General features: G+C 52.4%; 1 protein-coding gene across 3 annotated transcripts in view; it reads left to right on the top strand.

Annotated features, from left to right (window-relative positions):
* Positions 1-27,561, top strand: part of LOC140424670 (flap endonuclease 1-like) — a 210,634-nt gene that overhangs the window by 176,140 nt on the left and 6,933 nt on the right. For 2 of the 3 annotated variants that reach the window (XM_072507934.1, XM_072507933.1), the window contains exons 7-10: positions 873-1,009; positions 5,495-5,555; positions 11,119-11,250; positions 13,214-13,425. In XM_072507934.1, coding sequence (XP_072364035.1) covers positions 873-1,009; positions 5,495-5,555; positions 11,119-11,250; positions 13,214-13,425 — 542 coding nt within the window. The remainder of the gene's footprint in view (positions 1-872; positions 1,010-5,494; positions 5,556-11,118; positions 11,251-13,213; positions 13,426-27,561) is intronic. The other variant, XM_072507935.1, reaches the window with a different exon arrangement.

The following is a 27,561-nucleotide window of genomic DNA, read 5'->3' as shown; positions in this document are numbered from 1 at the left end:
ACAGGGTCAGAGGTGAGGGGACAAGGTCGGAGTGAGGGGTCGGAGGGGATGTTGTCAGAGGTGAGGGGGTGATGTCGGAGGTATGGGGACAGGGTCAGAGGTGAGGGGACAAGGTCGGAGTGAGGGGTCGGAGGGGATGTTGTCAGAGGTGAGGGGGTGATGTCGGAGGTATGGGGACAGGGTCAGAGGTGAGGGGACAGGGTCGGAGGTGAGGGGTCGGAGGGGATGTTGTCAGAGGTGAGGGGGTGATGTCGGAGTTATGGGGACAGGGTCGGAGTGAGGGGACGGGGTCGGAGGTGAGGGGACGGGGTCGGAGGGGAGGGGACAAGGTCGGAGGGGAGGGGTCGGAGGGGAAGTTGTCAGAGGTGAGGGGGCGATGTCGGAGGTATGGGGACAGGGTCAGAGGTGAGGGGACAGGGTCGGAGGGGGTGTTGTCAGAGGTGAGGGGGCGATGTCGGAGGTATGGGGACAGGGTCAGAGGTGAGGGGACAGGGTCGGCGTGAGGGGTCGGAGGGGGTGTTGTCAGAGGTGAGGGGGTGATGTCGGAGGTATGGGGACAGGGTCAGAGGTGAGGGGACAGGGTCAGAGTGAGGGGTCGGAGGGGGTGTTGTCAGAGGTGAGGGGGCGATGTCGGAGGTATGGGGATAGGGTCAGAGGTGAGGGGACAGGGTCGGAGTGAGGGGTCGGAGGGGGTGTTGTCAGGGGTGAGGGGGTGATGTCGGAGGTATGGGGACAGGGTCAGAGGTGAGGGGACAGGGTCGGAGTGAGGGGTCGGAGGGGATGTTGTCAGAGGTGAGGGGGCAGAGGTCACAGGGTTAGTGTGTGAGCCGTGATTACAGAATCACAGTGATTCTCTGCTTTGCCGGTGACAGGCCCCCAGCGAGGCAGAGGCTACGTGTGCGGCGTTGGTGAAAGCGGGGAAGGTTCACTGTACTGCCACTGAGGACATGGACGCCCTTCCATTCGGATGTACCAGGCTGGTCCGCAACGTCAGCGCCAAGAAAGACGCGTGAGTTTCAAATCAGCTGCGGGTCTGTGGGAACGCGGAGCGTTTAAACCGAGACAGCGCCCTGCACTAGGACAGGAATCAGCAACCCCCTTCACAGGGAGACCCCGGGGAGAGACCCCGGGGAGAGGGTGACCCCGGGGAGAGGGAGACCCCGGGGAGAGGGAGACCCCGGGGAGAGGGAGACCCCGGAGAGAGGGAGACCCCCTTCACTGGGAGACCCCGGGGAGAGGGAGACCCCTGGGAGAGGGAGACCCCGGGAGAGACCCCGGGGAGAGGGAGACCCCCTTCACTGGGAGACCCCGGGGAGAGGGAGACCCCTGGGAGAGGGAGACCCCGGGAGAGACCCCGGGGAGAGGGAGACCCCCTTCACTGGGAGACCCCGGGGAGAGGGAGACCCCTGGGAGAGGGAGACCCCGGGAGAGACCCCGGGGAGAGGGAGACCCCCTTCACTGGGAGACCCCGGGGAGAGGGAGACCCCGGGGAGAGACCCCAGGGAGAGGGAGACCCCAGGGAGAGGGAGACCCCGGGGAGAGGGAGACCCCGGGGAGAGGGAGACCCGGGGGAGAGGGAGACCACGGGGAGAGACCCCGGGGAGAGGGAGACCCGGGGGAGAGGGAGACCCTGGGGAGAGGGAGACCCCCTGCACAGGGAGACCCCAGGGAGAGGGAGACCCCGGGGAGAGGGAGACCCCGGGGAGAGGGAGACCCGGGGCAGAGGGAGACCACGGGGAGAGACCCCGGGGAGAGGGAGACCCCGGGGAGAGAGAGACCCCCTTCACAGGGAGAACCCGGGGAGAGGGAGACCCCGGGGAGAGAGAGACCCCCTTCACAGGGAGACCCCGGGGAGAGGGAGACCCCGGGGAGAGGGAGACCCCGGGGAGAGGGAGACCCCGGGGAGAGACCCCGGGGAGAGGGAGACCCCCTTCACAGGGAGACCCGGGGGAGAGGGAGACCCCGGGGAGAGGGAGACCCCGGGGAGAGAGAGACCCCGGGGAGAGGGAGACCCCCCTCACAGGGAGACCCCGGGGAGAGGGAGACCCCGGGGAGAGGGAGACCCCAGGGAGAGAAGGTCCCATCTTGTACCAGTCCTGGGAGTGTTTGATGGGGACAGTGTAGAGGTTGCTTTACTCTGTATCTAACCCCGTGCTGTACCTGTCCTGGGAGTGTTTGATGGGGACAGTGTAGAGGGAGCTTTACTCTGTATCTAACCCCGCGCTGTACCTGTCCTGGGAGTGTTTGATGGGGACAGTGTAGAGGGAGCTTTACTCTGTATCTAACCCCGTGCTGTGCCTGTCCTGGGAGTGTTTGATGGGGACAGTGTAGAGGGAGCTTTACTCTGTATCTAACCCCGTGCTGTACCTGTCCTGGGAGTGTTTGATGGGGACAGTGTAGAGGGAGCTTTACTCTGTATCTAACCCCGTGCTGTACCTGTCCAGGGTGCGTTTGATGGGGACAGTGTAGAGGGAGCTTTACTCTGTATCTAACCCCGTGCTGTACCTGTCCAGGGGCTGTTTGATGGGGACAGTGTAGCGGGAGCTTTACTCTGTATCTAACCCCGTACTGTACCTGTCCTGGGAGTGTTTGATGGGGACAGTGTATAGGAAGCTTTACTCTGTATCTAACCCCGTGCTGTACCTGTCCTGGGAGTGTTTGATGGGGACAGTGTAGAAGGAGCTTTACTCTGTATCTAACCCCGTGCTGTACCTGTCCTGGGAGTGTTTGATGGGGACAGTGTAGAGGGAGATTTACTCTGTATCTAACCCCGTGCTGTACCTGTCCTGGGAGTGTTTGATGGGGACAGTGTAGAGGGAGCTTTACTCTGTATGTAACCCCATGCTGTACCTGTCCTGGGAGTGTTTGATGGGGACAGTGTAGAGGGAGCTTTACTCTGTATCCAACCCCATGCTGTACCTGTCCTGGGAGTGTTTGATGGGGACAGTGTAGAGGGAGCTTTACTCTGTATCTAACCCCGTGCTGTACCTGTCCTGGGAGTGTTTGATGGGGACAGTGTAGAGGGAGCTTTGCTCTGTGTCTAACCCCGTGCTGTACCTGTCCTGGGAGTGTTTGATGGGGACAGTGTAGAGGGAGCTTTGCTCTGTGTCTAACCCCGTGCTGTACCTGTCCAGGGAGTGTTTGATGGGGACAGTGTAGAGGGAGCTTTACTCTGTATCTAACCCCGTGCTGTACCTGTCCTGGGAGTGTTTGATGGGGACAGTGTAGAGGGAGCTTTACTCTGTATCTAACCCCGTGCTGTACCTGTCCTGGGAGTGTTTGATGGGGACAGTGTAGAGGGAGCTTTGCTCTGTGTCTAACCCCGTGCTGTACCTGTCCTGGGAGTGTTTGATGGGGACAGTGTAGAGGGAGCTTTGCTCTGTGTCTAACCCCGTGCTGTACCTGTCCAGGGAGTGTTTGATGGGGACAGTGTAGAGGGAGCTTTACTCTGTATCTAACCCCGCGCTGTACCTGTCCTGGGAGTGTTTGATGGGGACAGTGTAGAGGGAGATTTACTCTGTATCTAACCCCGTGCTGTACCTGTCCTGGGAGTGTTTGATGGGGACAGTGTAGAGGGAGCTTTACTCTGTATCTAACCCCGTGCTGTACCTGTCCTGGGAGTGTTTGATGGGGACAGTGTAGAGGGAGATTTACTCTGTATCTAACCCCGTGCTGTACCTGTCCTGGGTGTGTTTGATGGGGACAGTGTAGAGGGAGCTTTACTCTGTATCTAACCCCGTGCTGTACCTGTCCTGGGAGTGTTGATGGGGACAGTGTAGAGGGAGCTTTACTCTGTATCTAACCCCGTGCTGTACCTGTCCTGGGAGTGTTTGATGGGGACAGTGTAGAGGGAGATTTACTCTGTATCTAACCCCGTGCTGTACCTGTCCTGGGTGTGTTTGATGGGGACAGTGTAGAGGGAGCTTTACTCTGTAACTAACCCCGTGCTGTACCTGTCCTGGGAGTGTTTGATGGGGACAGTGTAGAGGGAGATTTACTCTGTACCTAACCCCGTGCTGTACCTGTCCTGGGAGTGTTTGATGGGGACAGTGTAGAGGAAGCTTTACTCTGTATCTAACCCCGTGCTGTACCTGTCCTGGGAGTGTTTGATGGGGACAGTGGAGAGGGAGCTTTACTCTGTATCTAACCCCGTGCTGTACCTGTCCTGGGAGTGTTTGATGGGGACAGTGTAGAGGGAATCTTTTCTCGATAAGTGTGCACCTTTCTACCTTGATAATGGGTAGACTGTTACTGGAACTTGGTTAAGTGTGAGGCTCTCACTGATACCTGGCGGGTAGCTCTCCGGTTGCACAGGTCAATTTTCTGTCCAGATCTTGAGAAAGGGAGTGAGTGAGGTTGATGCCGTCTCCCTGGTGGAGACAGCCAGCTCCACCGAGAATACGGCGGCATCTGTAAATGGCGCCCCCATCAGCACTGAAGCCGAACTGCGCCCAGGTCCCCCCCCCGCATAATCACCCTGGCGCTACCTCTCCCCCACCACTGCGGAATTTCCATTCCCCCACCCCCCCTCCCACCCTCATGTCCGCTCCCCTCCCACTCCCACCATACGTAAATTACCCCCCCCTCCCCCCCGCCTGCAGATTTCACTGGGCCCATCCCGGAATCGCCCTTCCCGGTTCTCCTGGGACTTTCCACCTGTGTTGCCGACCCCGCGCACAGCTGGAGCGTGCCCACGACAGCCCCAACGAGTAAAATCTGCTGGTTTATAATTCGGTCACTGAGGGGTCAAAGGACATGTTGCAGAGGTGGAAGGTCAGCAGTGGCCAGGATTGGCCAATGCCATGTCCCGCTGCTTTTATCTTCAATAAATTTAGAGTACCCAATTCATTATTTCCAATTAAGGGGCAATTTAGCGTGGCCAATCCACCTACCCTGCACATCTTTGGGTTGTGGGGGCGAAACCCACGCAAACACGGGGAGAATGTGCAAACTCCACACGGACAGTGACCCAGAGCCGGGATCGAACCCGGGACCTCGGCGCCGTGAGGCAGCAGTGCTAACCATTACCCCCCCCGTGCCGCCCCTCCACCTCCTGTTTCCTGTCCCCCTTTATTGACGGTCACTGATCGGGGTCCGTTCTCCGCCGGAGGGCTCATCGCCATGGTGACCGAATTAAGGTGTTACAGCGTACCTGTCCCCTCGCGGGAATGGATACCTGGGCACCGGGGCTGGTCCCGAGGTAGAGGAGAGGGAGGACAGGAGGGAGGGAGGGCGGAACGGATCATCACAGAGGGAGGGAGAGAATGAGGGTGAGGAGCAGAGGGGGGTGGGGGTGGGGGGGGGCGGTCAGAGAGGGGGACGGAGGGGTGGAGGGTCAGAGGGATGGGGGGACAGTGGAGGGGAGGAACGGAGGGGGAGGGACAAAGAGAGAAGGAGAATTGGGATGGAGAGATAGAGGAGGACAGGGAGATCTTTCTGTATCGGAGCATTCTGCTGTACGGTTGACTTTATCCCATTTTTCCCTCATTTCCAGGCGGGTTGAGGAAATCTCCCTCCCGGAAATTCTGAAATCTCTGGACCTGACTCAGGAGCAGGTTTGTAGAGCTGCAGGTGACCTCCTACTCCAATTCTGACCTTTGTCAGTGGGTGCGCACCCACCCAGCGTTATCGCTTGGTTATCCGGGGACAGGGCACCTTTGTCCCTGTTTCCTCTGCCAGGGGGGGCCAGAACCCCACTCGGTTTCCGGGTCCGGGGGGTGGGAACAAGGGGGCTGTGGGGCGAGGAAGCGAAGCTCCCGATGGAGAAAGCTCTGCTCAGATCCGATCTGGAGTAACTGGGCCTGGCCCCTCAGGAGGAATGGTGCAGTTATTACCGTCCCAGACCCTACCCCAACAGTGGCCCAGATACTGGACTGAAACGTCAATGCCTTCGTTTATTTCTAAGACTGTGAGGAAAGGATGATTCGCTCCAGGAGGGATTGCGCGAAGAAATAGAGATTTGGTATCTTAAAACAAAACTTTATTATTAACACAATATTAAACTCTTTAACATCATACCCAGAAATAGCTTCCAATTACCCCTTAAACAATATAGTAACCACAATGCCTATCTCTCCGTCCAATTAAACAGGAAACACAGACAATTCCCAATCCCGCCGACATCCCAATGGCGCAGAGTAATTCCTGCTTTCCAGAACAGATTTGGTTCCTGTTAGAACCCCTGCAGACTCTGGCTGGATGTCTTCAAAAAAGCTGCTTCGACTGTTTTATTTCAGCTTCTTCCCTTGTCCTCAGACAAGTCCGCATTGCTTTGAATACTATAATCTTTTCTAACAACCCTAATGTGAGAGGAAACGGCCTTTATTGTGGACTCAGTCTCAGCCAAATCAGAACTCCACTCCAAAGCTTTCTCACAATGTCTGAATACCTTCGCTCCACCCAGCAATGGCATCGTCTCTCCAAGCTGTAGAACACATTAACTCCCCAGGGACTCCCCCTTGTCAAGCAACAGTGCATTAGCCCAGGCTTATACCATGGTCAATTTCACCTCTGGCTCCTAAAAGGTTTCTGGTGTTGCCAAACCAGATTTCTTTACAAAACATGACCACTGCGGCCAAACACACTGTAACCCAGGCTTTTAACCATTAAATTGCCAATGTTTATACTCCAATATATCTGCAGTCCAGCATTCGTCACAGTGTAGTGGTTCACCAGACCGATAGCAGAGTTAAATTGTCAGGGCAGGTTGCAAAGACCAGGGGCGGGATTCTACCGCGATCGGAGGGGCGGCCGTACCGGCGTGAACCCAGAGGACTCCGCAGGCCGCCCTACAAGCCAGGTCCCGCCGGGATGGACCATGTCCATCTCACGCTGGCGGGACGGGCCGCAAACGGGTCGGGGCCCGGAGAATCGCCGGGGCGGCCAACGGCCCCCGACCGGCACGATCCCCGTCCTCGCCCGACATCTGCCGCCGGAGAATTCGGCAGCCGGTGTGGGGGCAGCAGGGCGAGATTCACGCCCCCCCCCCCCCCTCCCCGCCGATTCTCCCACCCGCCGGGGGGGGTGGGGGGGTCGGAGAATCCCGCCCGAGGTTTGTACACCCTCGAGCGTAGAGGATTAAGGGAGGATCCAGTTGAGGCGTTTGAGATGATGAAAGGGTTCGATTGGAGCGATAAAGATAAACTATTTGCTGTGGTGGGGGGGGGTGGGGAGAGGGGATCAGAGTTAGGGACCAAGGCTAACGAGAGGCTAACGAGAGCGCAGGAAGCTCTTTGACTGCCTTGGCCAAAATATACCGCTGACATTTTTTGAAGCATTTATCGTCCGTCCCTAGTCATCTTCGAGCAGGAGGCAGAGAGCTGAGGCCCCTTCAGTCGGCCACTGCTGTGGGCCTGGACTCGCGTGTAGGCCAGACCAGGTAAGGACGGCAGATTTCCTTCCCTAAAGGACATTAGTGAACCAGCTGGGTTTGTAAACGACGGTCACCGTTAATGAGAGCAATGTTTATTCCAGCTTTATTAACCCTTTGAAGTCGTGTCTAAGGGGAGATGTTTTCAAAGATGAGAAATGTGTTAATGCTGGTGTTCAGAGGGATCTGGGAGTCAGCTGCAAGGAAGACAGTGATGGCCTTTATAGCGAGGGGATTGGAGAACGAGGATAAAGACGTTGGTCCCTGTGGATCACACAAGCTCACAGCTGCACACTGCCCATTCTATCTCAAATGACCCCGGAACTGTCTCAAACCTGGACAAATGAGCCATTTCACATTGCTACCACGCAGTGACTACACGAATGGTACTTCCCACCAACAGGTTTGTTGTCGAACCACAGAAACATGTTCTGCCTACCACACTATTGAGTAACATTGTGTTTTGTGCAGATTGCACAACACAATGTCAGGTCTTTCGGCTGATCGAATTAAACATTGTAATCTATCAGTTGTTCATTATGGGCAGAGTACAGACCATACTCAAACAACCAGGGGCTGGTTTAGCTCACTGGGCTAAATCGCTGGCTATTAAAGCAGGCCAGCAGCACGGTTCAATTCCCGTACCAGCCTCCCCAAACAGGTGCCGGAATGTGGCGACTAGGGGCTTTTCACAGTAACTTCATTTGAAGCCTACTCGTGACAATAAGCGATTTTCATTTCACCTGTGTTCACAAAACCCCCCATTAAAATCTGTTTGATGTGGTTCCATGATTGGGCAGCACTTGAACAATCCTGAGTGCACTCATAGCTGCACTCGGTCAGGTTCGTGCTGGGCTCACATTCTCCCCACTCCCTGTGGGAGCGAGTCCAACGTTCTCCCCACTCCCTGTGGGAGCGAGTCCCACATTCTCCCCACTCCCTGTGGGAGCGAGTCCCACATTCTCACCTCTCCCTGTGGGAGCGAGTCCAACGTTCTCCCCACTCCCTGTGGGAGTGAGTTCCACAGTCTCCCAACTCCCTGTGGGAGCGAGTCCCACATTCTCCCCACTCCCTGTGCGAGCGAGTTCCACATTTTCCCTGCTCCCCGTGGGAGCGAGTTCCACATACCCCCCACTCCCCGTGGGAGCAAGTCCCACATTCTCCCCACTCCCTGTGGGAGCGAGTTCCACATTCTCCCCACTCCGTGTGGGAACGAATCCCACATTCTCCCCACTCCCTGTGGGAACGAGTCCAACGTTCTCCCCACTCCCTGTGGGAAAGAGTTCCACATTCTCCCCATTCCCTATGGGAGCGAGCCCCACATTCTCCCCACTCCCCATGGGAGCGAGTCCCGCATTCTCCCCACTCCCTGTCATAGAATTTACAGTGCAGAAGGAGGCCATTCGGCCCATCGAGTCTGCACCGGCTTGGACTCGTTGGAACGAGTCGCTCCCACGGGGAGTGGGGGGTATGTGGAACTCGCTCCCACTGGGAGTGGGGAGAATGTGGGACTCGCTCCCACAGGGAGTGGGGAGAATGTGGAACTTGCTCCCACAGGGAGTGGGGAGAATGTGGGACTCGCTCCCACTGGGAGTGGGGAGAATGTGGGACTCGCTCCCACAGGGAGTGGGGAGAATGTGGAACTTGCTCCCACAGGGAGTGGGGAGAATGTGGGACTCGCTCCCACAGGGAGTGGGGAGAATGTGGGACTCGCTCCCACAGGGAGTGGGGGGTATGTGGGACTCGCTCCCACAGGGAGTGGGGAGAATGTGGGACTCGCTCCCACAGGGAGTGGGGAGAATGCGGGACTCGCTCCCACGGAGTGGGGAGAATGTGGAACTCACTCCCACAGGGAGTGGGGTGAAGGTGGGACTTGCTCCCACAGCGAGTGGGGAGAACGTTGGACTCGTTCCCACAGGGAGTGGGGTGAAGGTGGGACTTGCTCCCACAGCGAGTGGGGAGAACGTTGGACTCGTTCCCACAGGGAGTGGGGAGAATGTGGGACTCGCTACCACAGGGAGTGGGGAGAATGTGGGACTCGCTCCCACGGGGAGTGGGCAGAATGTGGGACTCACTCCCACGGGGAGTGGGGAGAATGTGGGACTCGCTCCCACAGGGAGTGGGGAGACTGTGGAACTCACTCCCACCGGGAGTGGGGAGAATGTGGGACTCGCTCCCACAGGGAGTGGGGAGAACGTTGGACTCGCTCCCACAGGGAGTGGGGAGAATGTGGGACTCGCTCCCACAGGGAGTGGGGAGAATGTGGGACTCGCTCCCACAGGGAGAGGGGAGAATGTGGGACTCGCTCCCACAGGGAGTGGGGAGAATGTGGGACTCGTTCCCACAGGGAGTGGGGAGAATGTGGGACTCGCTCCCACAGGGAGTGGGGAGAATGAGGGACTCGCTCCCACAGGGAGTGGGGAGAATGTGGGACTCGCTCCCACAGGGAGTGGGGAGAATGTGGGACTCGTTCCCACAGGGAGTGGGGAGAATGTGGGACTCATTCCCACAGGAAGTGGGGAGAATGTGGGACTCGCTCCCACAGAGAGTGGGGAGAATGTGGGACTCGCTCCCACAGGGAGTGGGGAGAATGTGGGACTCGTTCCCACAGGGAGTGGGGAGAATGTGGGACTCGCTCCCACAGAGAGTGGGGAGAATGTGGGACTCGCTCCCACAGGGAGTGGGGAGAATGTGGGACTCGCTCCCACAGGCAGCGGGGAGAATGTGGGACTCGCTCCCACAGGGAGTGGGGAGAATGTGGGACTCACTCCCACTGGGAGTGGGGAGAATGTGGGACTCGCTCCCACAGGGAGTGGGGAGAATGTGGGACTCACTCCCACTGGGAGTGGGGAGAATGTGGGACTCGCTCCCACAGGGAGTGGGGAGAATGTGGGACTCGCTCCCACAGGGAGTGGGGAGAATGTGGGACTCGCTCCCACAGGGAGTGGGGAGAATGTGGGACTCGCTCCCACAGGGAGTGGGGAGAATGTGGGACTCGCTCCCACAGGGAGTGGGGAGAATGTGGAACTCGCTCCCACAGGGAGTGGGGGGAATGTGGGACGTGCTCCCAATGGGAGTGGGGAGAATGTGGGACTCGCTCCCACAGGGAGTGGGGAGAATGTGGGACTCGCTCCCACAGGGAGTGGGGAGAATGTGGGACTCGCTCCCACAGGGAGTGGGGAGAACGTGGGACTCGCTCCCACAGGGAGTGGGGAGAATGTGGGACTCGCTCCCACAGGGAGTGGGGAGAATGTGGGACTCGCTCCCACAGGGAGTGGGGAGAATGTGGGACTCGTTCCCACAGGGAGTGGGGAGAATGTGGGACTCGCTCCCAGAGGGAGTGGGGAGAATGTGGGACTCGCTCCCACAGGGAGTGGGGAGAATGTGGGACTCGCTCCCACAGGGAGTGGGGAGAATGCGGACCTCGCCCCCACAGGGAGATTTTGGAGCGAATAGTGTCGACACATTGAAGGGGGAGCTGGATAAACACAGGTTGGGGGAAATTAATAGCAGGATAAGTTCCTGGGGCGAGATGAAGAGGGGCTGGGAGGAGATTGTGTGGGGAAGAAACACCAGTACGGAGCAGATGGGCCGAATGGCCTGTTTCTGAGCGGTGTGTTCTGATGCCTGGAACCTCTGGAGGATATTCCCAGGTTGTTCCCGTGACCATCATTATCCTGAGGGGTGAAGTGAGGGAAGATGAGTGACGACACCATCCTAACCCCCTCTCTCTCCTATCACTTTGCCAGTTTGTTGACCTCTGCATCCTGTTGGGCTGTGATTACTGCGATAAGATTAAGGGCATCGGACTAAAGCGAGCTCTACCACTTATACAAAGTCACAAAAGCATTGAGGAGATCATCAGGAACATCGACTGTCTGGTAAGGGCTGATAGAAGTCCCTCATTTTGAGCCGTCAGATCATTAATAACTCCAAATGTTTCAACTATTCTCATCGCTCGTTCCAGCTCCGAATAGCGAGCTTTTCAATGTTACAATATCAGAAATATCCCAGCAAACCCCTACTGGGATCCATAAATATCCCAGCAAACCCCTACTGGGATCCATAAATATCCCAGCAAACCCCTACTGGTGTCCATAAATATCCCAGCAAACCCCTACTGGGGTCCAGAAATATCCCAGCAAACCCCTACTGGGATCCATAAATATCCCAGCAAACCCCTACTGGGGTCCACAAATATCCCAGCAAACCCCTACTGGGATCCACAAATATCCCAGCAAACCCCTACTGGGGTCCACAAATAGCCCAGCAAACCCCTACTGGGGTCCACAAATATCCCAGCAAACCCCTACTGGGATCCACAAATATCCCAGCAAACCCCTACTGGGGTCCATAAATATCCCAGCAAACTTCTACTGGGGTCCACAAATATCCCAGCAAACTCCTAATGGGGTCCATATATATCCCAGCAAACTTCTACTGGGATCCATGAATATACCAGCGAACCCCTACTGGGGTCCATAAATATCCCAGCCATCCCCTACTGGGATCCATAAATATCCCAGCAAACCACTGCTAGGATCCATAAATATCCCAGCAAACTTCTATTGGGATCCATAAATATCCCAGCAAACCCCTACTGGGATCCATAAATATCCCAGTAAACCCCTACTGGGGTCCATAAATATCCCAGCAAAGTTCTACTGGGAACCATGAATATATCCCAGCAAAATTCTACTGGGATCCAAAAATATCCCAACCAACCCCTCCTGGGATCCATAAATATCCCAGCAAATGTCTACTGGGATCCATAAATATCCCAGCAAACTTCTACTGGGATCCACAAATATCCCAGCAAGCTTCTACTGGGATCCATAAATATGCCAGCAAACTTCTACTGGGATCCATTAATATCACAGCACATTTCTATTGAGATTCATAAATATTCCAGCAAACGTCTACTGGGATCCATAAATATCCCAGCAAACCCCTACTGGGATCCATAAATATCCCTGCAAACTTCTACTGGGATCCATAAATATCCCAGCAAACCCCTACTGGGATCCATAAATATCCCAGCAAACTTCTACTGGGATCCATAAATATCCCAGCAAACCCCTTCTGGGATCCATAAATATCCTAGCAAACATTTACTGGGATCCATAAATGTCCCAGCAAACCCTACCGGGATCCATAAATATCCCAGCAAATCTTTACTGGGATCCATAAATATCGCAGCAAACTTCTGCTGGGATCCATAAATATACCAGCAAACTTCTACTGGGATCCATGTATATAGCAGCAAACGTCAACTAGGATCCATAAATGTCCCAGCAAACCCCTACTGGGATCCATAAATATCCCAGCAAACCCCTACTGAGATCCATGAATATCCCAGCAAACCCCTACTGGGATCTATAATATCCAGCAATTCCCTACTGGGATCTGTAAATATCCCAGCAAACCCCTACTGGGATCTATAAATATCCCAGCAAATTTCTACTGGGATCTATAAATATCCCAGCAAACCCCTACTGGGATCTATAAATATACCAGCAAACTTCTACTGTGATCTACAAATATCCCAGCATTCTTCTACTGGGATCCATAAATACCGCAGCAAATCTCTCCTGGCACCCAGCACACTCCATCTGCTGGTGTTCCCGATGTCCTGCTCCAGGTTTATTTGCCTTCCTGTCGCAGTATCTGTGACAGACTGGCCGCCTTCCGAAACCTGTCCCTGTCACCAAGGGTGGAGAAGGGGAGGGTGACGGAGTGAAGTGAGGTGATTTTGGGGGGTGTTTGGGTGCCGGGGGGGGGGTAAACTCTGAGAAGGAAAATGTCAGAAACCCAAGGCTCAGTTTTCCTTTCTGACCCGAACAGAAATACATCCCACCAGAGGGCTGGCCTTTCCGAGAGGCCCGGGAACTCTTCCTGCAGCCGATGGTGGTGAACACAGACGAGGTGACCCTGGAATGGAGCGATCTGGATGAAGAAGGCCTGGTCCAGTTACTGGTGCACGAAAAGAAGGCCAAGTATGTGAGCAGCTTTCGGCCTCAAGAGACCTCAAGAAGGCCTAGAGGGATACGGACCCAGTAAGGGTAGAAGATTGTAGCTTAGACGGGCAGCATGGTCGGCACAGGCTTGGAGGGCCGAAGGGCCTGTTCCTGTGCTGTACATTTCTTTGTTCTAATCTCCGTGTCCGGGAACTTTCCAAAGCTGATTGTACGCTGTGACTTCCAGCGCGTAAAACCGAGACAGAGGCCAGATTGCGCTGGCAGTAGGAATTCTCTGCAGAATTATTCCCTATTCGGAGATCCACACTTTAGGGAGAACATTCCGGCCTTCGCGGAGGGAGGGGAGTGGGGTGTGGAGATGAGAATTTATTCTTTCCGCAGAGAGTTGTGGCCTGGGCGATGCTGCCTGAAAACCTGGTGGAAGCAGAGATTCAGTAACTTTCCAAATGGAAATAAATACTGGGAAAGGATTGTTTCCCAGAGCTATGGGAAAAAAACCCGGAATGGGCCTAATCACCAAGGTTCCTCAGGCAGCACCTTCCAAACCCACGACCACTGCCATCTAGCAGGACAAGAGCAGCAGATACCTGGGAACCCCACCACCTGGAGGCTCCCCTCCAAGTCACTCACCACCCAGGAAATATATCGCCGTTCCTTCACTGTCGCTGGGGCAACATCCTGGAACTCCCTCCCTAACAGCACAGTGGTGTGCCTACACCTCAGGGACTGCAGCGGTTCAAGAAGGCAGCTCACCCCCACCTTCTGAAGGGCAATTAGGGATGGGTAATAAATGCTGGCCTGACCAGCGACACGCACATTGTGTGAACGAATAAAAAACAAAACTTGGAGATCTGTGTGAAAGGGCTGACGCAGACCATTGGGCTAAATGGCCTCGTTCTGTGAGGGAAGATTTTGTGGGTACGCAGTGACCATGTTAATTAGGTCACAGCTCAGTCAAGCAGAAAACAGCCAGGCGGTCAATGTGTCAACACTCACATTATCAGCATTATCCTTGTAAATGTCTGCACCCCCTCCAGTGTCTCTGTAACAGTGCACTGAGCAGAACACGGTACCCAGTACTGTGTGTGATTGCGTGTGTGTGTGCGTGTGTGTGTGTGTGCGTGTGTGCGTGATTGTGTGTGTGTGATTGTGTGTGTGTGTGTGATTGTCTGTGTGTAAGTCAGGGAGTATGAGTGAGTGCGACTGTATGTGTCTGTATGTATGAGTGTGTGTGTATAATAACTGAGTGAGTGTGCATGTGAGTGTATGAGTGTGTGTATAAGTGAGTGAGTGTGCATGAATGAGTGTGAGCGTGTGTGTTAGTGAATGTGAGTGTGAGTGAGTGAGCAATTGTGAGCATGTGTGTATAAGTGAGGGCAGCACGGTGGCGCAGAGGGTTAGCGCTGCAGCCTCACGGCGCTGAGGTCCCAGGTTCGATCCCGGCTCTGGGTCACTGTCCGTGTGGAGTTTGCACATTATCCCCGTGTCTGGGTTTAAACTAGTATGGTAGGGGGTGGGCACGGGAGCAATAGGTCAGAAGGTGGGAGCATTGAGGGAGAACTAGGGAATAGGGACAGTGTGGCTCTGAGGCAGAGCAGACAGGGAGAGGTTGCTGAACACAGCGGGTCTGGTGGTCTGAAGTGCATATGTTTTAATGCAAGAAGTATTACGGGTAAGGCAGATGAACTTAGAGCTTGGATTAGTACTTGGAACTATGATATTGTTGCCATTACAGAGACCTGGTTGAGGGAAGGGCAGGATTGGCAGCTAAACGTTCCAGGATTTAGATGTTTCATGCGGGATAGAGGGGGATGTAAAAGGGGTGGCGGAGTTGCGCTACTGGTTAGGGAGAATATCACAGCTGTACTGCGGGAGGACACCTCAGAGGACAGTGAGGCTATATGGATAGAGATCAGGAATAAGAAGGGTGCAGTCACAATGTTGGGGCTTTACTACAGGCCTCCCAACAGCCAGCGGGAGATAGAGGAGCAGATAGGTAAACAGATTTTGGAAAAGAGCAAAAACAACAGGGTTGTGGTGATGGGAGACTTCAACTTCCCCAATATTGACTGGGACGCACTTAGTGCCAGGGGCTTAGATGGGGCAGAGTTTGTAAGGAGCATCCAGGAGGGCTTCTTAAAACAATATGTAGACTGTCCAACTAGGGAAGGGGCTGTACTGGACCTGGTATTGGGGAATGAGCCCGGCCAGGTGGTAAAAGTTTCAGTAGGGGAGCATTTCGGGAACAGTGACCACAATTCAGTAAGTTTTAAAGTGCTGGTGGACAAGGATAAGAGTGGTCCTAGGATGAATGTGCTAAATTGGGGGAAGGCTAATTATAACAATATTAGGCGGGAACTGAAGAACCTAGATTGGGGGCGGATGTTTGAGGGCAAATCAACATCTGACATGTGGGAGGCTTTCAAGTGTCAGTTGAAAGGAATTCAGGACTGGCATGTTCCTGTGAGGAAGAAGGATAAATACGGCAATTTTCGGGAACCTTGGATAACGAGAGATATTGTAGGTCTTGTCAAAAAGAAAAAGGAGGCATTTGTCAGGGCTAAAAGGCTGGGAACAGACGAAGCCTGTGTGGAATATAAGGAAAGTAGGAAGGAACTTAAGTAAGGAGTTAGGAGGGCTAGAAGGGGTCACGAAAAGTCATTGGCAAATAGGGTTAAGGAAAATCCCAAGGCTTTTTACACGTACATAAAAAGCAAGAGGGTAGCCAGGGAAAGGGTTGGCCCACTGAAGGATAGGCAAGGGAATCTATGTGTGGAGCCAGAGGAAATGGGCGAGCTACTAAATGAATACTTTGCATCAGTATTCACCAAAGAGAAGGAATTGGTGGATGTTGAGTCTGGAGAAGGGTGTGTAGATAGCCTGGGTCACATTGAGATCCAAAAAGACGAGGTGTTGGGCGTCTTAAAAAATATGAAGCTAGATAAGTCCCCAGGGCCTGATGGGATCTACCCCAGAATACTGAAGGAGGCTGGAGATGAAATTGCTGAGGCCTTGACCGAAATATTTGGATCCTCACTGTCTTCAGGTGATGTCCCGAAGGACTGGAGAATAGCCAATGTTGTTCCTCTGTTTAAGAAGGGTAGCAAGGATAATCCAGGGAACTACAGGCCGGTGAGCCTTACTTCAGTGGTAGGGAAATTACTGGAGAGAATTCTTCGAGACAGGATCTACTCCCATTTGGAAGCAAATGGACGTATTAGTGGGAGACAGCATGGTTTTGTGAAGGGGAGGTCGTGTCTCACTAACTTGATAGAGTTTTTCGAGGAGGTCACAAAGATGATTGATGCAGGTAGGGCAGTGGATGTTGCCTATATGGACTTCAGTAAGGCCTTTGACAAGGTCCCTCATGGTAGACTAGTACAAAAGGTGAAATCACACGGGATCAGGGGTGAGCTGGCAAGGTGGATACAGAACTGGCTAGGCCATAGAAGGCAGAGAGTAGCAATGGAAGGATGCTTTTCTAATTGGAGGGCTGTGACCAGTGGTGTTCCGCAGGGATCAGTGCTGGGACCTTTGCTGTTTGTAGTATATATAAATGATTTGGAGGAAAATGTAACTGGTCTGATTAGTAAGTTTGCAGACGACACAAAGGTTGGTGGAATTGCGGATAGCGATGAGGACTGTCGGAGGATACAGCAGGATTTAGATTGTTTGGAGACTTGGGCGGAGAGATGGCAGATGGAGTTTAATCCGGACAAATGTGAGGTAATGCATTTTGGAAAGTCTAATGCAGGTAGGGAATGTACAGTGAATGGTAGAACCCTCAAGAGTATTGAAAGTCAGAGAGATCTAGGAGTATAGGTCCACAGGTCACTGAAAGGGGCAACACAGGTGGAGAAGGTAGTCAAGAAGGCATACGGCATGCTTGCCTTCATTGGCCGGGGCATTGAGTATAAGAATTGGCAAGTCACGTTGCAGCTGTGTAGAACCTTCGTTAGGCCACACTTGGAGTATAGTGTTCAATTCTGGTCGCCACACTACCAGAAGGATATGGAGGCTTTAGAGAGGGTGCAGAAGAGATTTACCAGAATGTTGCCTGGTAAGGAGGGCATTAGCTTTGAGGAGCGGTTGAATAAACTCGGTTTGTTCTCACTGGAACAACGGAGGTTGAGGGGCGACCAGATAGAGGTCTACAAAATTATGAGGGACATAGACAGAGTGGATAGTCAGAGGCTTTTCCCCGGGGTAGAGGGGTCAATTACTAGGGGGCATAGGTTTAAGGTGAGAGGGGCAAGGTTTAGAGGAGATGTACGAGGCAAGTTTTTTACACAGAGGGTAGTGGGTGCCTGGAACTCGCTGCCGGAGGTGGTGGTGGAAGCAGGGACGATAGTGACATTTAAGGGGCATCTTGACAAATACATGAATAGGATGGGAATAGAGGGATACGGACCCAGGAAGTGTAGAAGATTGTAGTTTAGTCGGTCAGCATGGCCGGCACGGGCTTGGAGGGCGGAAGGGCCTGTTCCTGTGCTGTACTTTTCTTTGTTCTGCGTGGGTTTCGCCCCCACAACCCAAAGATGTGTAGAGTAGGTGGATTGGCCACGCTAAATTGCCCCTTAATTGGAAAAAATGAATTAAGTACTCTAAATTTAATGTGTGTATGAGCGGAAGCAAGTGTGAGTGAGTGTGAGTGAGTGTGAGTGAGTGTGAGTGCATGTGTATGGATGTAAGTAAATGAGGGAGTTTGTGAGTGAGTTTGTGTGAATGTGAGTAAGTGTGAGCGACTGCAAGTGAAGGTGAGTGTAAAAGTATGAGCGAGTGTGAGTGATTGCAAGTGAGTGTGAGTGAGTATGAGTGGATGTCGGGGTGAGAGTGTGAATGGATGTGAGTGAGTGTGGGGGGGAGTTTGAGGGGGTGAGTGAGTGTGAGGGGGTGTGTGTGAGTGACTGAGTGAGAAAGTGCATGAGGGGTTGGGTGAGTGGGTGAATGAGAAAATGAGTGTGTGAGTGAGCGTGTGAGTGAGTGTGAACATGTGTGTGAGTGGGTGAATGAGCGAGTGTGAGAGGGTGTGTGAGTGTGAGCATGTGAGTGAGTGTGGGCGGGTGGATGAGTGAGTGTGAGCGAGTGAGTGAGTGAATGAATGTGAGTGGGTGAGTGAGTGAACGGGCGAAGGAGTGTAACCGAGTGAGTGTGAGTGAGTAAGTGTGCGTGAGAGAGCGTGAGTGTGTGTGTGAGTGAGGGCGGGTGAGTGTGAGTGAATGAGAGAGTGTGAGCGAGTGATTGAATGAGTGTGAGTGGGTGTGTGAGTGAGTGGGGAGAGAGTGTGAGAGGGTGAGTGAGTGTGAGCAGGTGTGTGTGTGTGAGTGAGCGGGCGAGTGAGTGAGAGTGAACAGGCGAGTGAGTGTGAGTGAGTGAGTGTGAGCGGGTGAGTGAGTGTGAGCGGGCGAGTGAGTGTGAGTGAATGAGTGAGTGATAGCGTGTGTGAGTGGATGAATGAGAGTGAGAGTGGGTGAGTGTGAGTGAGTGAATGATTGAGTGGGTAGGTGGGTGAGTGGATGTGTGTGAGCGGCTGAGTGAGCAAGTCTGGGAGTGGGTGAGTGAGTGTGATTGTGTGAGTGAGTGACTATGAGTGAATGAGTGAGTGTGACTGGGTGAGTGTGAGCGGGTGAGTATGAGTGACTGCGTGAGTGGGTGAGTGTGAGCGGGTGACTGTGCGGGTGAGTGTGGGAGTGAGTGAGTGAGTGTGGGTGGGTGAATGTGACCGGGTGAGTGTGAGTAAGTGAGTGTGAGTGACTGCATGAGCGAGTGAGTGTGAGTGAGTGACTATGAGTGAATGAGTGAGTGTGTGCGTGAGTGTGGGTGGGTGAGTGAGAGTGAGAGTGAGCGGGTGAATGTGACCGGGTGAGTGTGAGTGAGTAAGTCTGAGTGGGTGAGTGTGAGTGACGGCGTGAGCGAGTGAGTGTGAGTGAGTGACTATGAGTGAATGAGCGAGTGTGTGCGTGAGCGTGAGTGAGTGTGACTGGGTGAGTGTGAACGGGTGAGTATGAGTGACTGCGTGAGTGAGTGAGTGTGAGCGGGTGAGTGTGAGCGAGTGTGGGTGAGAGTGAGCGAGTGTGGGTGAGAGTGAGCGAGTGTGGGTGAGAGTGAGTATGTGAGTGGGTGCGTGTGAGTGAGTCAGTGTGTGAGTGAGTGTGAACGGGTGAATGTGAGCGGGTGAGTGAGAATGTGAGTAAGTGTGAGTGGATGTGAGTGAGTAAGTGTGGGTGAGTGAGTGAGTGAATGTGAGCAGGTGAATGTGAGTGGGTGAGTGAGTGAGTGAATGTGAGTGGGTGAGTGAGTGAGTGAATGTGAGTGGGTGAATGCGAGTGAGTGAGTGAACGGGTGAATGAGTGTAAGCTAGTGAGTGTGTGAGTGAGTAAGCGTGCATGAGAGCGTGAGTGAGCGTGAGTGAGGGCGGGTGAGTGCGAGTGAGTGAGTGTGAGCGGGTGAGTGAATGTGAGTGTGAGTGAGTGAACGGGTGAATGAGTGTAAGCTAGTGAGTGTGTGAGCGAGTGTGGGTGAGAGTGAGTGAGAGTGAGTGTGTGAGCGGGTGAGTGTGAATGTGAGTAAGTGTGAGTGGATGTGAGTGAGTAAGTGTGGGTGAGCAGGTGTGTGTGAGTGAGTGAGTGTGAGCGGGTGAGTGAGTGAGTGAATGAGTGTGAGTGGGTAGGTGAGTGAGTGGATGTGAGTGGGCGGGTGGGTGAGTGAGTGAGTGTGAGCGGCTGAATGAGTGTGAGCGGATGAGTGAGCGAGTCTGTGAGTGGGTGAGAGAGTGCACGAGGGGGTGATGAGTGAGCGTGGAAAGTGTGAATGAGAAAATGAGTGAGTGAGTGGGCAGTGAGTGTGAGTGAGTGAGAAGGTGAGTGAGTGTGAGCAGGTGGCTGTGTAAGGGTGAGTGAGCGGGTGAGTGAGTGAGCGTGTGAGTGAGTCAGTGTGAGCGGGTGAGTGAGTGTAAGCAGGTGAATGTGAGTGAGTGAGCAGGTGAGTGAGTGTGAGCAGGTGAGTGTGAGTGAGTGAGTTAAGTGTGAGTGGATGTGAGTGAGTGTGAGCGGGTGCGTGCGTGTGAGCGAATGACTGAGTGTGAGAGAGTGAGAGTGAGTCTGAGCGGGTGAATGTGAGTGAATGAGTGTGAGTGGGTGAGTGTGAGCAGGTGAGTGAGTGGGAGTGGGTGAGTGAGTGAGTGAGCGAGTGAGTGTGTGAGTGAATAAGTGAGTGAGTGTGTGTGAGTGAGGGCGGCTGAGTGAGTGAATGAGTGAGTGGGTAGGTTAGTGAGTGGATGTGAGTGGGCGGGTGGGTGAGTGAGGGTGTGTGAGTGGGTGTGTCAGTGAGTGTGAGTGGCTGACTGAGTGTGAGCGGATGAGTGAGCAAATCTGTGAATGGGTGAGTGAGCAGGTGAGAGTGCGTGAAGGGGTGATGAGTGAGTGTGGAATGGGTGAGTGAGTGAGTAAGTGTGAGTGCATGTGAGTGGGTGAGTGAATGAGAGTGAGCAGGTGTGTGTGAGTGAATGAGTGAGTGTATGTGCGTGATTGTGAGTGAGTGAGAGTGACCGTGTGAGTGTGAGCGGGAGAGTTAGTGGGTGAGTGTGAGTGAGTGAGAGAATGAATGGGCGAGTGAGTGAGTGTGTGAGTTTGAGTGTGTGTGAGCAGGTGAGTGTGAGCAGGTGAGTGTGAGTGAGTTAGTGAGTTTGAGTGAGTGAGTGAGCGTGTGAGTGAGTGTGAGCGGGTGAGTGTGAGCGTGTGAGTGTGAGAATCTTTTCCCGGGAGAGGATAGTGTTTCCTGTTGCCGGGGTTGGTGTTGTCAGTTGGGGTAGCTGGTGTGAGAGAGGCTGCGGACTCCACACTGAGGCCTGTTTGATCGGGAAGTCAGAGTTATTACTCCACACTGAGACCTGTTTGATCGGGAATCGGAGTTATTACTCCATACTGAGGCCTGTTTGATCGGGATCCAGAGTTATTACTCCACACTGAGGCCTGTTTGATCGGGAATCGGAGTTATTACTCCACATTGAGGCCTGTTTGATCGGTAATCGGAGTTATTACTCCACATTGAGGCCTGTTTGATCGGTAATCGGAGTTATTACTCCACACTGTGGCCTGTTTGATCGGGAATCGGAGTTATTACTCCACACTGAGGCCTGTTTGATCGGGAATCGGAGTTATTACTCCACACTGAGGCCTGTTTGATCGGGGTTTGGAGTTATTACTCCACACTGAGGCCTGTTTGATCGGGCAGTCGGAGTTTTTACTCCACACTGAGGCCTGTATGATCGGGAATCGGAGTTATTACTCCACATTGAGGCCTGTTTCTTCGGGCAGTCGGAGTTATTACTCCACACTGTGGCCTGTTTGATCGGGAATTGGAGATATTACTCCACACTGAGACCTGTTTGATCGGGAATCGGAGTTATTACTCCACACTGAGGCCTGTTTGATCGGGCAGTCGGAGTTATTACTCCACACTGCGGCCTGTTTGATCGGGATTCGGATTTATTACTCCACACTGAGGCCTGTTTGATCGGGAATCGGAGTTATTACTCCACACTGAGGCCTGTTTGATCGGGAATCGGAGTTATTACTCCACACTGAGGCCTGTTTGATCGGGGTTTGGAGTTATTACTCCACACTGAGGCCTGTTTGATCGGGCAGTCGGAGTTTTTACTCCACACTGAGGCTTGTATGATCGGGAATCGGAGTTATTACTCCACATTGAGGCCTGTTTCTTCGGGCAGTCGGAGTTATTACTCCACACTGTGGCCTGTTTGATCGGGAATTGGAGATATTACTCCACACTGAGACCTGTTTGATCGGGAATCGGAGTTATTACTCCACACTGAGGCCTGTTTGATCGGGCAGTCGGAGTTATTACTCCACACTGCGGCCTGTTTGATCGGGATTCGGATTTATTACTCCACACTGAGGCCTGTTTGATCTGGCATTCGGAGTTATTGCTCCACACTGAGACCTGTTTGATTGGGAATCGGAGTTATTACTCCACACTGCGGCCTGTTTGATTGGGATTCAGAGCTATTACTCCACATTGAGGACTGTTTGATCGGAAATCCGAGTTATTACTCCACACTGCGGCCTGTTTGATCGGGAATCGGAGTTATTACTCCACACTGATGTCTGTTTGATTGGGGTTCAGAGTTATGACTCCGGACTGAGGCCTGTTTGATCGGGAATCGGAGTTATTACTCCACACCGTGGCATGTTTGATCGGGAATCGGAGTTATTACTCCACATTGTGGCCTGTTTGTTCGGGAATCAGAGCTATTACTCCACACTGAGGCCTGTTTGATCGGGAATCGGAGTTATTACTCCACACTACGGCATGTTTGATCGGGATTCTGAGTTATTACTCCAGACTGAGGCCTGTTTGATCGGGAATCGGAGCTATTACTCCACACTGAGGCCTGTTTGATCGGGAATCGGAGTTATTACTCCACACAGACCTGTTTAATTGGAAATCTGAGTTATTACTCCACACTGATGCCTGTTTGATTGGGATTCGGAGTTATTACTCCAGACTGAGGCCTGTTTGATCGGGAATCGGAGTTATTACTCCACACTGCGGCATGTTTGATCGGGAATCGGAGTTATTACTCCACACTGAGGCCTGTTTGATCGGGAATCGGAGTTATTACTCCACACTGAGACCTGTTTGATTGGGAATCGGAGATATTACTCCACAAAGTGGCCTGTTTGATCAGGATTCGGAGTTTTTACTCCACACTGAGGCCTGTTTGATCGGGAATCAGAGTTATTCCTCCACACTGAGACCTGTTTGATCGGGAATCGGAGTTATTACTCCACACTGAGGCCTGTTTGATCGGTAATCGGAGTTATTACTACACACTGAGGCCTGTTTGATCTGGCATTCTGAGTTATTGCTCCAGACTGAGACCTGTTTGATCGGGAATCGGAGTTATTACTCCACACTGAGGCCTGTTTGATCGGGATTCGGAGTTATTACTCCACACTGAGACCTGTTTGATTGGGAATCGGAGTTATTACTCCACACTGATGCCTGTTTGATCGGGCAGTCGGAGTTATTACTCCACACTGCGGCCTGTTTGATCGGGAATCAGAGTTATTACTCCGCACTGCGGCATGTTTGATCGGGAATCGGAGTTATTACTCCACACTGAGGCCTGTTTGATCGGGAAGTAGGAGTTATTACTCCACACTGAGGCCTGTTTGATTGGTAATCAGAGTTATTACTCCACACTGATGCCTGTTTGATCTGGCATTCGGAGTTATTATTCCACACTGAGACCTGTTTGATCGGGAATCGGAGTTATTATTCCACACTGAGACCTGTTTGATCGGGAATCGGAGTTATTACTCCACACTGCGGCATGTTTGATCGGGAATCGGAGTTATTACTCCACACTGCGGCCTGTTTGATCGGGAATCGGTGTTATTACTCCACACTGCAGCCTGTTTGATCAGGAATCGGAGTTATTACTCCACACAGACCTGTTTGATTGGGAATCGGAGTTATTGCTCCACACTGATGCCTGTTTGATCGGGATTCGGAGTTATTACTCCAGACTGAGGCCTGTTTGATCGGGAATCGGAGTTATTACGCCACACTGCGGCATGTTTGATCGGGAATCGGAGTTATTATTCCACACTTAGACCTGTTTGATTGGGAATCGGAGTTATTACTCCACACTGAGACAAGTTTGATCGGGAATCGGAGTTATTACTCCACACTGCGGCCTGTTTGATCGGGAATCGGAGTTATTACTCCACACTGCAGCCTGTTTGATCAGGAATCGGAGTTATTACTCCACACAGACCTGTTTGATTGGGAATCGGAGTTATTACTCCACACTGAGACCTGTTTGATCGGGATTCGGAGTTATTACTCCAGACTGAGGTCTGTTTGATCGGGAATCGGAGTTATTACTCCACACTGCGGCATGTTTGATCGGGAATCGGAGTTATTATTCCACACTGAGACCTGTTTGATCGGGAATCGGAGTTATTACTCCACACTGCGGCATGTTTGATCGGGAATCGGAGTTATTACTCCACACTGCGGCCTGTTTGATCGGGAATCGGAGTTATTACTCCACACTGCAGCCTGTTTGATCAGGAATCGGAGTTATTACTCCACACAGACCTGTTTGATTGGGAATCGGAGTTATTACTCCACACTGATGCCTGTTTGATCGGGATTCGGAGTTATTACTCCAGACTGAGGCCTGTTTGATCGGGAATCGGAGTTATTACTCCACACTGCGGCATGTTTGATCGGGAATCGGAGTTATTATTCCACACTTAGACCTGTTTGATTGGGAATCGGAGTTATTACTCCACACTGAGACCTGTTTGATCGGGAATCGGAGTTATTACTCCACACTGCGGCCTGTTTGATCGGGAATCGGAGTTATTACTCCACACTGCAGCCTGTTTGATCAGGAATCGGAGTTATTACTCCACACTGATGCCTGTTTGATCGGGATTCGGAGTTATTACTCCAGACTGAGGCCTGTTTGATCGGGAATCGGAGTTATTACTCCACACTGCGGCATGTTTGATCGGGAATCGGAGTTATTATTCCACACTTAGACCTGTTTGATTGGGAATCGGAGTTATTACTCCACACTGAGGCCTGTTTGATCGGGCAGTCGGAGTTATTACTCCACACTGCGGCCTGTTTGATCGGGAATCAGAGTTATTACTCCGCACTGCGGCATGTTTGATCGGGAATCGGAGTTATTACTCCACACTGAGGCCTGTTTGATCGGGAAGTAGGAGTTATTACTCCACACTGAGGCCTGTTTGATTGGTAATCAGAGTTATTACTCCACACTGATGCCTGTTTGATCTGGCATTCGGAGTTATTATTCCACACTGAGACCTGTTTGATCGGGAATCGGAGTTATTATTCCACACTGAGACCTGTTTGATCGGGAATCGGAGTTATTACTCCACACTGCGGCATGTTTGATCGGGAATCGGAGTTATTACTCCACACTGCGGCCTGTTTGATCGGGAATCGGTGTTATTACTCCACACTGCAGCCTGTTTGATCAGGAATCGGAGTTATTACTCCACACAGACCTGTTTGATTGGGAATCGGAGTTATTGCTCCACACTGATGCCTGTTTGATCGGGATTCGGAGTTATTACTCCAGACTGAGGCCTGTTTGATCGGGAATCGGAGTTATTACGCCACACTGCGGCATGTTTGATCGGGAATCGGAGTTATTATTCCACACTTAGACCTGTTTGATTGGGAATCGGAGTTATTACTCCACACTGAGACAAGTTTGATCGGGAATCGGAGTTATTACTCCACACTGCGGCCTGTTTGATCGGGAATCGGAGTTATTACTCCACACTGCAGCCTGTTTGATCAGGAATCGGAGTTATTACTCCACACAGACCTGTTTGATTGGGAATCGGAGTTATTACTCCACACTGAGACCTGTTTGATCGGGATTCGGAGTTATTACTCCAGACTGAGGTCTGTTTGATCGGGAATCGGAGTTATTACTCCACACTGCGGCATGTTTGATCGGGAATCGGAGTTATTATTCCACACTGAGACCTGTTTGATCGGGAATCGGAGTTATTACTCCACACTGCGGCATGTTTGATCGGGAATCGGAGTTATTACTCCACACTGCGGCCTGTTTGATCGGGAATCGGAGTTATTACTCCACACTGCAGCCTGTTTGATCAGGAATCGGAGTTATTACTCCACACAGACCTGTTTGATTGGGAATCGGAGTTATTACTCCACACTGATGCCTGTTTGATCGGGATTCGGAGTTATTACTCCAGACTGAGGCCTGTTTGATCGGGAATCGGAGTTATTACTCCACACTGCGGCATGTTTGATCGGGAATCGGAGTTATTATTCCACACTTAGACCTGTTTGATTGGGAATCGGAGTTATTACTCCACACTGAGACCTGTTTGATCGGGAATCGGAGTTATTACTCCACACTGCGGCCTGTTTGATCGGGAATCGGAGTTATTACTCCACACTGCAGCCTGTTTGATCAGGAATCGGAGTTATTACTCCACACTGATGCCTGTTTGATCGGGATTCGGAGTTATTACTCCAGACTGAGGCCTGTTTGATCGGGAATCGGAGTTATTACTCCACACTGCGGCATGTTTGATCGGGAATCGGAGTTATTATTCCACACTTAGACCTGTTTGATTGGGAATCGGAGTTATTACTCCACACTGAGGCCTGTTTGATCGGGCAGTCGGAATTATTACTCCACACTGAGGCCTGTTTGATCGGGAAGTAGGAGTTATTACTCCACACTGTGGCCTGTTTGATCGGGAATCAGAGTTATTACTCCACACTGGGGCCTGTTTGATCGGGAATCGGAGTTATTACTCCACACTGAGGCCTGTTTGATCGGGATTTGGAGTTATTACTCCACACTGAGGCCTGTTTGATCGGGCAGTCGGAGTTATTACTCCACACTGCGGCCTGTTTGATCGGGAATCGGAATTATTACTCCACACTGAGACCTGTTTGATTGGGAATCGGAGTTATTACTCCACACTGCGGCCTGTTTAATCGGGATTCGGAGTTATTACTCCACACTGCGGCATGTTTGATCGGGAATCGGAGTTATTACTCCACAATTCCACCTGTTTGATTGGGAATCGGAGTTATTACTCCACACTGAGGCCTGTTTGATCGGGATTCGGAGTTATTACTCCACACTGAGGCCTGTTTGATCGAGATTCGGATTTATTACTCCACACTGAGAACATAGATCATTACAGCGCAGTACAGGCCCTTCGGCCCTCGATGTTGCGCCGACCTGTGAAACCACTCTAAAGCCCATCTACACTATTCCCTTATCGTCCATATGTCTATCCAATGACTATTTGAATGCCCTTAGTGTTGGCGAGTCCACTACTGTTGCAGGCAGGGCATTCCAAGCCCTTACTACTCTCTGAGTAAAGAACCTACCTCTGACATCTGCCTTATATCTATCACCCCTCAATTTAAAGCTATGTCCCCTCGTGCGAGACATCACCATCCGAGGAAAAAGGCTCTCACTGTCCACCCTATCCAATCCTCTGATCATCTTGTCTGCCTCAATTAAGTCACCTCTTAACCTTCTTCTCTCTAACTAAAACAGTCTCAAGTCCCTCAGCCTTTCCTCATAAGATCTTCCCTCCATACCAGGCAACATTCTGGTAAATCTCCTCTGCACCCTTTCCA

Source organism: Scyliorhinus torazame, chromosome 6 (assembly GCF_047496885.1).
Source record: "Scyliorhinus torazame isolate Kashiwa2021f chromosome 6, sScyTor2.1, whole genome shotgun sequence".
Lineage (NCBI taxonomy): Eukaryota > Metazoa > Chordata > Chondrichthyes > Carcharhiniformes > Scyliorhinidae > Scyliorhinus > Scyliorhinus torazame.
This window is presented reverse-complemented; position numbering and strand designations above follow the sequence as displayed.